General features: G+C 43.8%; 1 protein-coding gene across 1 annotated transcript in view; it reads right to left on the minus strand.

Moving 5' to 3' along the window:
• The window catches only part of LOC149298052 (B-cell CLL/lymphoma 9-like protein), a 29,708-nt gene that overhangs the window by 1,854 nt on the left and 14,403 nt on the right, over positions 1-13,451 (minus strand). The window contains exons 4-5 of the mRNA XM_089487905.1: positions 8,643-8,727; positions 2,456-4,598 (exon numbers count right to left, since the gene is read on the minus strand). Coding sequence (XP_089344031.1) covers positions 2,456-4,598; positions 8,643-8,727 — 2,228 coding nt within the window. The remainder of the gene's footprint in view (positions 1-2,455; positions 4,599-8,642; positions 8,728-13,451) is intronic.

The raw sequence follows: 13,451 nt of genomic DNA on the forward strand, positions 1-13,451 counted from the left end.
TGTCCTGATAGGTCTTTTGACAGTTCTGCCTTTCCGACCTCGCTACTGCGCAATATCTCCTGAACACCATCTTTGGGCCTTTTGCCTGTGGCCATATGTCAGGGACTGGGTCCATACAGACGACTAATGACCCAGAGTACCCAAAGATGGTGTTCAGGAGATATTGCACAGTAGCAGAGTCGGACAGGGCCTGGTGCAGGGAGACTGCACTCTCCAGGGTGTTGAGCACCTAGGGTTGTGCAGCCCCATGCCAGGGCCCTGACATAGCAGCAGATGTCCAGGCACCCTGGAGCAGGCATGAGACAGAGAAATGTGCAGGATGCTGCGAGTAGGGAAGCTAAGCAGAGTAACAGCAGAAACATAGCAAGTGTGGGAGACAGAGCGAGGAACAAGGAGACAAGACATACATGGTACAGGACACAACAAAGGACAGGGAACAAGGCAAGGAACACAGGGGATGGAGTGAGGAGCCAAGATGCTCAGACGCTTCTCCTTTAAGCAAGGATATGATATCTTAACTGAGACATGGGGGGAGGAGAGAGGAACCGAGATCCTCAGATGATTCAGGGAAAAGAGGGCAAAGGTGCATAAAAGACTGACACACATAAATAAAGGACTAGCCTAAGACTATAAGATAACAATTGGAGATTTAGTTGCATCTTATGGCCATAGTATGCTTAGCCCACCACTACGCCAAAGTACTCCAATATTCAGTGGGTCCTAACACTAAACCCTGCCTACTGAATTACTAATAAGCTGAAACTAAACATGAAATCTAAACACAAGACAGACAAGGACATACCTTTAGACTGCAGACTGAGACAAACATAACAAATGGGTGGGGCACACCTTTTGAAAGGACACAGAAGCTAAAGCTAAGAGCAGGACAGGAACAATGTATCAGAATTTCAGGACAGAGCATAAGGAAACCCAGGAATGGATTACAGCCAAGGGGGAACTGTAGCGAGACAGGGCAACTGTAGCGAGACAGGGCAACTGTAGCGAGACAGGGCAACTGTAGCGAGACACGGGAAACTAGAGATAAGCAGCTCCGCAGCCTGAATGGGGCCTGACAGTGATACACACAGGTTAAAACCCCAATTAAAAGGTTAATTTCCCACACCAGTGGCAATTAGTGTCTGTGTATAAATAGTGTGTATCACTGTCAGGCCCCATTCAATGAGTTTGTTAGCTCTCATGTGGATGCACTGAGCAGGCTAAATACTGAGCCATGGGGAGCAGAAAAGAACTGTCAAAAGACCTAAGTAACAAGGTAATGGAACTTTTTAAAGATGGAAAAGGATATAAAAAGATATTCAAAGTACTGTTCAATGACTTATCAAGAAGTGGAAAATGCAGGGATCTCTTGATACCAAGCCAATGTCAGGTAGACCAAGAACAAATTTCTGCCAAAACTGTCAGAAGAATTGTTTGGGATACAAAGAAAAAAACTCACAGGTAACCTCAGGAGAAATACAACCTGCTCTGGACAAAGACAGTGGGGTTCTTTCAAGGAGCACAATATGACCGTATATGAAGAAAAATTAGCTGCATGGTTGAGTTGCCAGAAAGAAGCCTTTACTGCTCCAATACAACAAAAAGAGCTTGCTTACAATATGCCCAACACCACCTTGGCATGCTTCACAGCTTCTGACACACCTATAGCGAAAAGAATACCATCCCCACAGTGAAGCATGGTGGTGGCTCACTGATGTTTGAAGGGGGGGGAGCTCTAAATACACAGGGAATCTTGTAAAAACAGATGGCAAGGTGAATGCAGCATGTTATCAGAAAATACTTTGCATTCTTCTGGATGAAAGCTGACAATAACCCTAAGCAAAAGCCCAAGATGACCCTCCAGTGGTTACAGCAGAAAAAGTTGAAGGTTCTGGAGCGTCCATCACAGTCTCCTGACCTTAATATAATCTCTGGGGAGATCTCAAACGTGCAGTTCATGCAAGACGACCAGAGGCTTTGCACGACCTGGTGGCATTTTGCCATGACTAATGGCCAGCTATACCACCTGCAAGAATTTGGGGCCTCATAGACAACCATTAAAAAAAAGACTGTCATTGATGTTAAAGGAGGCAATACACAGTATTAAGAACTAATGGTATGCAGACATTTGAACAGGGGTCATTTAATTGTTTTCTTTGTTGCCCAGTTTTGTTTTATGATTGTGCCGTTCTGTTATAACCTACAGTTAAGTATAAATGCCATAAGAAATAGAATAAATGTGTTTTGCCTGCTCACTCATGTTTTCTTTAAAAATGGTACATATATTACCAATTCTCCAAGGGTATGCAAACTTTTGATTACAGCTCTATATAAAAGAGGGTTATGAATTAGCATACAAAATACAACCAAAGCAAAAGCATGCCTAGAAAACCAGACATACCTGTGGACAGAAATATAGATTAACACACTAAAATACATATAGTCTTAAGATCCTTACCCTGTTCTATTGCACCAAGAGACGTTGTAGGGTTAATTCCTATAACTGGCTTGCCTGATGGAATACCTGGACTGGGCATAGTTGCTTTTGGAGACGGAACCCATCCAGGAGATGGTACAGTCAGCTGAGGTGATTTTAACCTTCCTGGGGAGTTGCTGGGTGAACGGCCACTTATCGACGAGCTCAGCATCTGGGGGGACTTAAGAGAACTAGATGGGTTTGAAGACGGGAGACCAGCCATCTGAGCACCTGGAGTTTGAGGTGACTTAAGGTTGGCAGAAGGTGAAGAGACAATAGGGGAACTGACCTGGCCAATTGTAGGAGACTTGAGGTGGCTTATAATAGGAGACTCCATCTGATTGACACTGATTGTCAATTCTGTAGGTCGGCGGCCCATGCCTCTACTGGAAGTCATATGGACTGGACCAATGCTGGTTGAGCTGGTGCCAGATGCAGAAGACATAGGCATGTGGCTGAGACGAGAAGTGTTGCCCAGAGGGCCTTGATCTGTTCCAAACATATCCATGCTCATTTCTTGTTGGATACTGGAATATGGACTCTGCCCTGCAGGAAACCCTGACTGCGCCTGAGGAAACTGACCAGGAATCAATATTTTCTGAGGTCCTCCTGCCATTCCACCACCATTATGTGACCGTGATGCGCGCATCAGGTCTTCTGAACCCTGAGGGCCCATTTGGTCACCTCCACTTCTCATTTTCTGGGACAAAAGCATCTGCTGGTGAGGAGCCATCTGAAGATTAAGGTTCATATTCATGTTGACGCTCATATTCATGTTAAGATTTCCGCCTCCTATTGATGGGTCAAGTTCTCTCCCAGTTCCTGGTTGGCTAAGGGTGGGGCTAAGCATGCCTCTGGCTCCCCCAAAATCCATCCCCATGGCAGGACCCCCTGCCATACCATCTCCTGCAAACATTGAATGCTCGCTCTGTCGATGTGTCATCATTACTCGTTCCATTTCCAAGCCCTGCCCAGTAGGCAATTGCCTCTGCATCCCAGCTGGACGCTTTTCCATCAGCTGGTGTCGCAGTAGTTCATCACGAGAACGTGGATTCAAGAATCTCTCCATTTCCCCTTGACCATTCCCTGGGTAGGCCATTCCACCCTGTGGAAATCCAGCTGGTCCTCCTCCCACAGGTGTAATTTCCTCAGTCCAACGGGCTGGCCTCTGCAAGACACTCATTGTATCCATAGGTATGTTCTGCATGGCTGCATACCTTCCTGGGAACCGTGGGCCCTGGAATGTCATCCCACTACCTCTTAATGGCATAGGTTCCTGCCCTTCTAATGGTAACCGACTGCCAATCCACTGTTCCCCAGGCTTGCTATGGTAAGGTGGAGGAGGCCCCCTGAGCATTATGTCAGGTGCTGCCCTTCCATGTATAGACATATGTTCTTCTTTTCGACGTTTCTCTGCATAGTATTCTTCCTGCAGTTTCCTCCATGCGGCTTGCTCCGGCGTAAGACTGTCTTGCCCCAGTCTTTGCATCATTAGACTCATTTGGTGACCCATGTCAGGACCAGGTTGAGTGCCTCCAACATCTTGTTCTATAACAGGGGCTCCCAAACTCTGTGTCTGTGTAATCATGGATTGCAAGGGCTCCTCATACTTCTTCATAGGGGCTGTAGAGTTGGTTTGATGCGGAGGAGGAGGAGGAGGAGGAGGAAGAGGGATGCCTTCAGTAGGGCTTTGTGTGTGCTTTGGAAAGGATTCATTGACCGACCCACTACGAAGCAAAAGCCTTTCGATGTCTCGCAGAGTCTGTAATGAACGTTCCCGGTGTTCAAGTTGTTCCCTTGACAGTCCTTCTTGATTCAGTGTGACATCATTTCCTTGTGCTGTGTCACCGAGTTCTAGGATCACCCCTGGTAAAGGACCAGCAGACTGGGGTGGAGGATTGGAATGGCTACTGCCAGGGCGGCTATTACCATTGCCTATTGGATTGGGGGTCAATTCCTGTTTCACCTCTTCAGGGCCTGTATCTTCTGCTAATGCAGCAGGAGGTGCTTGTATCTTAGCAGGTGAGGGCAAGTTCTGTGTTTTGATAGGAGTTGAAGAAGGGATGCTGGACGTAGAGACTGCTACATCTAGATCTGGTGCACTTGAAGGCCTCTGCAGAGTAGCCTGAAAAAAAAAGTTACATTAAAACCAAACAAACAAGTTTTTGTTTTTTTTAAGAAAAAAACAAAAAAAACTTTAATCGCCTTCAAGAACACAGATCTAACCATGCTGTTTCCTGTTATATATAGGCTTTGTTCCCCTTTCATCATTTTAAGTTTCATATTCAAGTTAAGATTTCTTCTCCTATTGATTGATCATGTTTTCTGATAGCTCCTGGTTGGGTGTGCCATCATTACTCATTTCCATGTCCTGTCCACTTGAAAACTGAAACATCGAACTTTGTATTTATTTATACCTTTGTTAAATTATAACAAAGAAATTAATTGGGGCTCTAACTAGCTAAAACTAGGCATGTCAGGTTTCCCATGTCAGATCTCAATGTATAAAATGATTTTCTTCTATGCATTCACAAAAATCCAAAATGACCCAGGCTCCTCAGAATCAGTCCCTTAATATCTTGTCTCTAAAAAGAAACAATAAAAAATTCCAATGGCACAATATCACATTTCATATGTTGACAATCTCTAGAGACACTTTCAGGATGTAGTGTACAATACATTGCACAAAATGGCAATTGAGCATATATATATTATTTTGCAGCAATATACACACACACACAGAGTAAGGTGGATATTTGTTTTTTCAATATATAAATACGTACATACGAGGGACGTTAAAAAAAACGTGGAAACTCTTGCTTTTTATTTAAAAACAAATCACATTACTTTTCTACGTAGTCGCCTTCTTTTGCGATGCAATTTTCCCAGTGTTGTAATGACTTTTCCCCAGAAGACAGTCGACATCAACTTTACAAACATCTAAGTGCTTGCACGGCTTAGGCACAAACTTTACTGAACTTAAGGCCGTCATGAATCAGGGCACAGGCAGATCCAACACTCATATTCAGCTTTCCTGCATCCTCTTCAACTGTTATTCTTCTGTTTTCGGGAACCAGTTCCAGGCTTCTTTCTTCACTCCTCGTGGTTGTGGCTGTAGCTGGACATCCAGAGCGTTCCTCATCCGTCACATCAGTACGGCCAGTTTCAAACTTTTCCATCCACTCAGACAACTCTAGGAGAGAGAACTTTATTCCCGTACTGAGCACACATGTGAAGATGAATTTGTGCTCCTGGCACACCTTCTGCCCACACCTTCTGTTTCCAGTGAAAATGTAAAAGTGTGGAAACTTTTTGTACGTCCCTCGTATTTTGTGTGTTATATATTTTTTTTTATACTGTATCATGCTATATATGGTTTCCTCTATCTTCACTTCAACTTCTCTCCAAATATAAAATTAAGATATGCATATTATGGGCTTAAATATTTCAATATATATATATATATATATATATATATATATATATATATATATATACATACATACATACAATCGGTGAAAAGTGGAAATGGACAATATATAGTGTGCCCATCATTGTGACGACGAGGACAGAGTCAAGGAGTCCTTCTGTATCACGTGATTGATATAGATAACTAGGTATAGGGTTTTGTTTATCACTATTTGATTGGAGCATTAGCGGTCACATGGCCATGAAGGTTATGTGGCCTCCAGTTTAAAAGGAAGTTAATTTACACACAAATCATTATGATAGGTTTTTTTTGCCATTTAGCTATTATATATATATTTTTAGCAACTTACCAAGTCTGGTGAAACACATTGAGGATTACAGTTCATCACTATTTGAGGACAAACTTGCAAGTATTTGCTGCTGGTTTGCAATTTTGCTCAGTATATTGTGCACTAGATCCTGTGTCTCTCTAGAGATTGTTAACATATGAAATGTGATATTGTGCCATTGGAATTCTTTTATTATTTGTTTTTAGAAACAAGATACTAAAGGATTCATTGTTTTTGTCAAACCTTGTGATAGTCATTTTTTGCATACCCCCCCCCCCACACATTTTACTCCAGGTATAAATTTATAGCTCCTGGTATATGTCACTGTCACACAACACCCCAATATGTGTTCAGCAACATCTCAACAGTACAGTGATACCACCTATGGGTTTGCCTAGCTTTTTTGGCGCAAAAGGGTCACATTTGGGGCATGCACATTTTTCAATGTTGAAATTTGACATGCCCTATTTGGTACATATTTGTGCCTGGCCAATTCAATGTGCCCAATAAAACCATATATTTTTGGAAACTAGACATCCCAGGGTATTTCGAATGCATGGGTTTGTCGTGTTGTTTGGGGGCTAAAAGGCCAGATTTCGGACGTGTACATTTTTCAGATTGGAAGTTTGACATGTGGTCATCATTCCGCCCGTGTTAATTGGGACATTGTTGAACCCGGCCAATTCAATTCAAATCATGCATTTTTTTAAAAAGTAAACAACCCATGGGCATTTAACATACCAGTATTTTAACTCTTTCCATTGAATTGTTTGATATAGCGCTCCGGAGCAGTCACAGCGTGCCCTGTGGTGGGTGTTCGGTGTTGCTGAAACGCCTCGATAGCGAGGCATTCAGCTACACCATTCAAGCTTAGGAGGCAATCGTTGATTACATTACAGCAACACCATTTGGGTGAAAAAAGCAAACGTAGATCGCTTTCTACACCAGTTTAAAGTCATGACGGTCCTGGCATGTCAGTTAGAATGTTAGGACCCATCAGTGACAAAAAAAAAATCCAACCTTACATTATACCTCAGCCTCTGATGCTCTTCTTCAAAATGTTGCCTTGCTTTGGGAAATATACTGTCAAACACTGCTCAAACCTTTCATTTGTTAGACTTTTTGGGAGAACTGTGATAATTCAAACACTATGGGTTTGCTTCACTAGGGAGATATACGGAGAATTATGTATAAAGAATGGCCAACTAGAACTTTCCTGTAGCAGAAACTTTTAGTTAGCCTTTCCACCCCCGCCCTACCTAGCCTGTCATGCTTTTGTGGACAGTGGTGATTACAGGCCTTTTGGGACAATAAGAGGATCTCTCATGACTGGCCAGTCGAGCTTTGCAGCACAGACCACAATCACAGCATGTAATGTGCCTCTATAGGCTGCAAGGTGGATGGAAGCTCAGTGTTCCAAACCTAGCCCTACCTCTAGCTGAGCCCCACTTGGGCTGCTTTTGGGAGGTATGCATAATAACATATTGAACATAGTGAACAATGCAAAACTGAAAGGCTGGGAATAAAGCATTAGAGATATTACAATTATATGTATACACACACACACACACACACACACACACACACACACACACACACACACACGAGCTACTGTAGTTCAAATTGCTGAAGAAGTTGATGCTGGTTCTGATAGAAAGGTGTCACAGCACACAGTGCATTGCAGCTTGTTGCGTAACGACAGACCAGTCAAGGTGCCCATGCTGACCCCTGTTCACGTGAGCAATGGAAGAAGCTGGTGTGGTCTGATGAATTATGTTTTCTTTTACATCACGTGGATGGTCAGGTGCGTGCGCGTCGCTTACCTGGAGAAGGCATGGCACCAGGAAGCACTATGGGGAGAAGGCCAGCCGGCGGCGGCAGTGTGATGCTTTGGGCAATGTTCTACCGAACAACCTTGGGTCCTGCCATTCATGTGGATGTTGCTTCGACCATGTACCACCTACCTAAGCATTGTTGCAGACCATGTACACCCTTTCATTGACACAATTCCCTGATGGCATTTGCCTATTTCAGCAGGATAATTTACAGGACTTAAAGGGTCTCCTGCTAATGTCTTGGTGCCAGATATCACAGCACACCTTCAAAGGCCTAGCAGAGTCCATGCCTCGACGGGTCAGGGCTGTTTTGGCAGCAAAAGGGGGACCTACGCTATATTAGGCAGGTGGTCATAATGTTATGGCTGATCGTTTGTGTGCATAAATGTATACAAATATACACACAAACCCACACCAGTCCACAAAAGGTGGGGCACTCGTAAGACTTGGCTACCAAGGACTCGTAGTACCAAGTCCTACAAGTACCTCACACCTTAAAAGGCTTGGGAGTAGCACTAAAGCTATTTACAACTGAGAACTTTGTAAACGGTAAGTGCAAGATATAAAGACTTGTACCTCATCTAGCTTGGCTCGAGGCACATTCTGCTGGTGGTAAAGTAGGATGGAGTCCGCACGGCCCTGTAAAACAGCTTCAGCAGCCCTGCAACAGAGAAGTGATTAGTGATTAGGCAAAAGCAATGTATATGCATCATTACTTAATACATAGGTGTACCGTATGTCGACCACGACAAGTAAGTAAGGGGTTTATCTACCATACACCACTGAATCCATGCTGTGCTGTGACAACGCAAGTAGCTATTGAATATTCACTGTACTAGGATTGGTGTTTGGCACATATGGCGTTTATGTGGCAAGCAACAGGATTACCTTTTTATCCATCATGTCCATTCCCCATCTTATTGTACAGATAATATTAATGAGAAACATAAAGCCAGCACTATCCGCTTACCATGCCTGGCAAACAAAAAACACTTGGGTACCAAGCCCTTTACAGCAAAGTGAAAGCTTCATATGTTAATATTTCTTTGGATGCTTTCATACAAGAACATTCACTTTCTTTGTCTAACTTTTTATCAGAGAGATGTTGCAATAAACGTATTTGTAAGGTAAGTTACAAGCCAAGAGACTTAACAACACACATAAGTGTACAACAACACCTTTTCGCAAGGTCCACACAAATATTAGCTGGTATATTGAATATGATGCTGGGTTCTTTTGTTCTCTTTATACAGCAAAGGTGAGTGAGTGGGCTCTGTACCAGATGCTTATAAAGAGAAATCGGAAGAATACAAATCTTGACAGCATGTTGACACTCTACACGCAAGCATCTAGAGTAAATGTTTACATCTGTGCTGTTTCTCAAGGCGCCATCACTCCCATAAAGCATAACAGTGAAAAACAAATATGCATTCTATTCTTCCTCAATCAGGAATGGACGTGGGACGTAAAGACATCATGGTGGTATAGTTCCTAACCAGCAGATGGTGATAGAACACCCTATTGGGTCCACTCTGCAGAGCATGTGACTTGTGGGGACACCATAGCACGTAATTATGCTGGTGCGTTAATGAATACCTACGTGTGCATATTCTACGAGGAGTGTGTTCAAAAAGGGAGCGAGTGCTTCCACTGGTTTTGTTTTCCCTGAACATTGGTTGAATGGAATGAACACTGGGTAGGGGCTTACCGAGGCTGTGAAAATTTATTTAAAAAAGGTCAAAACTGCAGAGCCTCGTCAAGATGAGTTGCTGAGTGCACTCGAGTTCAGTTAAACAGGAACTTTCCTCTTTTAAAATAGCAATTCATATGTTAAAAATACCTGTATCTTCTACATTTATTTTTTCTATCAGTGTAATCCTTAAGAGATACTCAGTTTAACATTAAGGAACCATTTTATAGCAGGTGACAAAAGCTGGCAAGATAGTCACTAGGTTATATGCTTACAATCAGGGCCCTCTTTACCTGATGTATCAGTTACATATATACATCTATATCTATATACACACACATGTATATCTATCTATATGTATACAGACACGCATACGTGTATAAACACACACACATATATATATATAATATACATACACACACACACCTGTTTGTCTGTATTTATATACTTTATATATTTCTGGTAGGGGTGAAACATGTATGGAATGCCCAGTGGGTCTGAATGATGACTAGACCCCGAAAACACCTCCTTAGTAGGCTTACCTTATGGAAAGGAGAAGGAAGAGGGATAGGAAAGAGAGAATATAGAGAGGGAGCAGAGAGTGAACTGGGGAAGGGGGGGGGAGCAAATATAACACCCTAAAGGAGAGGATCCTGACTCCTTCCTCAAATACAGGCCAAATATACATTATATACATACACACACATAAGTATCATATATGTCTATCATACACGGATTAGCCATAACATTATGACCACCTGCTTATTATGTAGGTCCCCCATTTGCTGTCCATTTTGGCATGGACTCCACTAGACCTCTGAAGGTGTGCTGTGGTATCTGGTACTAAGACGTTAGCAGCAGATCCTTTAAGTTGCGAGGTGGGGCCTCCATGGATCGGACTTGTTTGTCCAGCACATCCCTCAGATGCTTGATTGGATTGAGATCTGGGGAACTTGGAGGCCATGTCAAAACCTTGAACTCATTGTTGTGTTGCTCAATCCATTCCTGAACCATTATTGCTTTGTGGCAAGGTGTATTGTCCATCTTAAATAGACTAATGCCATCAGGGAATACAGTGTCAATGTCACGAACCGGGGGAGCAGGTCTGATAGGAGTCCAGTTGCAGGGGATACGAGGGGCTCTGTCTGTACCCCATGATGCATGATGACTTGGGGTTGGTACAGACAGGCGCGGGAAATAAACCACGGACAGAAGATGCGGATCAAGAGTTGTATTGTAGATGATGGTACAACATACAAACAAGGAAGCCCTCGGGATGGGGCACACACGGCAGGAAGCCCTCGGGATGGGGCACACACGGCAGGAAGCCCTCGGGATGGGGCACACACGGCAGGAAGCCCTCGGGATGGGGCACACACGGCAGGAAGCCCTCGGGATGGGGCACACACGGCAGGAAGCCCTCGGGATGGGGCACACACGGCAGGAAGCCCTCGGGATGGGGCACACACGGCAGGAAGCCCTCGGGATGGGGCACACACAGCAGGAAGCCCTCGGGATGGGGCACACACGGCAGGAAGCCCTCTTGCAGGGCACACACGGCACAGCTAGAAGCCCTCTTGCAGGGCACTCTACTTGGGAGTCCACTTAGTGGGGCGCTGGCCGCAACTCAGGAACCAAAGCAGGAACCAAAGCAGGAACCAAAGCAGGAACCAAAGCAGGAACCAAAGCAGGAACCAAAGCAGGAACCAAAGCAGGAACCAAAGCAGGAACCAAAGCAGGAACCAAAGCAGGAACCAAAGCAGGAACCAAAGCAGGAACCAAATAGGCAGTCCTATAACGTCAATGTCAAGGCCCAGACTGCAGGGCTGGGCAGGTTTATAAAGGCTGTCTTGATCAGGTAATCAACTGCAGCTGGACCTGATAATCAGTCTGAGTGGTTCTGAGTGGCAAGGGCGGCCACTAGTGGCTGAAAACGTAAAATGAGTAGCACCAAGTTTAACCCCTTAATGACAATTGCCGGTCCTGGCACGGCACGGAAAAGCATGTGCTTTACGACAATTGACGTGCCAGGACCGGCACGTCTTTAAACGGGTGCAGAAAGCGATCTACTATCGCTTTCTGCACCCAAAAAGCGTTGCTGAATGCCTCGACCTCGAGGCATTCAGCAACGCCGCGATCGGCACGAAGGGGCCATCTCTGGCCCCTCCACGGGGCGTCAACATCCGCCATACTTTGTATGGCGGCGGACGCCCGTTTTAAAAGCGTTTAGGAGGCGATCGATGATCGCCTCCTAAACTTAAATGGTGTCGCTGGAATGCCTCGATCAGGAGGCATCCAGCGACACCAAACACTAACCTTTTGATGGGCTGTGACCGCTCCGGAGAGCGGTCACAGCCGCAGCTGCCGGCAATCTTCGCCATCAAGGAAGATGGCCGCCGTCCTGTAACAGGAACCACAAATTTTAAAAGTTCGCTAGATGGTCCAGACCATCTAGAGAACTTTGGCTCCACTTGCAGGTTGAATACAGGTACTGCATTCACCATGCAAGTCAATGGAGCCCAGCTTTCTAATCACAGTGTGATTAGTAAAAATAAATTAAAAAATAAAATAAAATTAATAATTAGAAAAAAATAGTAAAAAAACAGTAAAATGTAAAAATCATTTCCCACTGATGTCACTATCAGGGGAACCTCCAAGTTGAAAAAAAATGTTAAATTTTTTTTTTAAAAAAATAAAAAAAAAAATTATATATATATATATATATAAAAAATATATTTTTGTGAGCAAGTCCTAAAATTAGCATATTAGCTTAAAACAATTCTCGCATGGAAAGAGTTAAAATACTGGCATATTAAATGCCCGTGGGGTGTCTACTTTTAAAAAATGTATGATTTGATGGGGTAAATTGAATGGGCCAGGTTCAACAACGTCCCAATTAACACGGGGGGAAGGATGGCCACACATCTAATTTCCAATTAGAAAAATGCACACGTACCAAATGTGGCCTTTTAGTTCCCCCCAAAAATGACACACCCATGCATGTGGGGTATCACTGCACTCAGGAGATGTTGCTGAACACATTATGGGGTGTCGTGTGACAGCGGCATATACCAGGAGCTGTAAATTCATACATAAAGTAGGTGTGTGTGGGAAAAATACACACACAAAAATATTACTGCAAACTTTGAAAAAATGCTGGTGGTAAAATATGTGCATGCAAAGAGTTAAAATACCAGCATTTAAAATACCCTGTGGTGTCTAGTTTTGAAAAATATATGGTTTTGTTGGGCACACTGAAATGGCCCGGCTCAAAGATGTACCAAATAGGGCATGGGCAGTGGATCCCAAATGCCAAAGTTCAACATTGAAAAAAGCGCATGCCCCAAATGTGGCCCTTTTGCCCCAAAACAGCCAGGCAAAATCATTCATGTGAGGTATCGCTGTACTCAGGAGATGTTGCTGAACACATATTGGGGTGTTTTGTGATAGTGACATATACGAGAACATTTTAATTCATACCTGAATTAAAATGTGTGTGGAAAACCAAATGCAAAAAAATGACTACCACAAAGTTTGACAAAGACTGGTGGTAGATATGGTGCATGGAAAGAGTTAAAATACTAGCATTTGAAATACCCTGGGGTGTCTAGTTTTCAAAAATATATGGGTTTATTGGGCACACTGAAATGGCCCGGCTCAAAGATGTACCAAATAGGGCATGGGCAGTGGATCCC

Source organism: Sceloporus occidentalis, unplaced genomic scaffold (genome assembly GCF_023333645.1).
Source record: "Sceloporus occidentalis isolate IW3139 unplaced genomic scaffold, rSceOcc1.0.p SCAF_35, whole genome shotgun sequence".
NCBI classification, from domain to species: domain Eukaryota; kingdom Metazoa; phylum Chordata; class Lepidosauria; order Squamata; family Phrynosomatidae; genus Sceloporus; species Sceloporus occidentalis.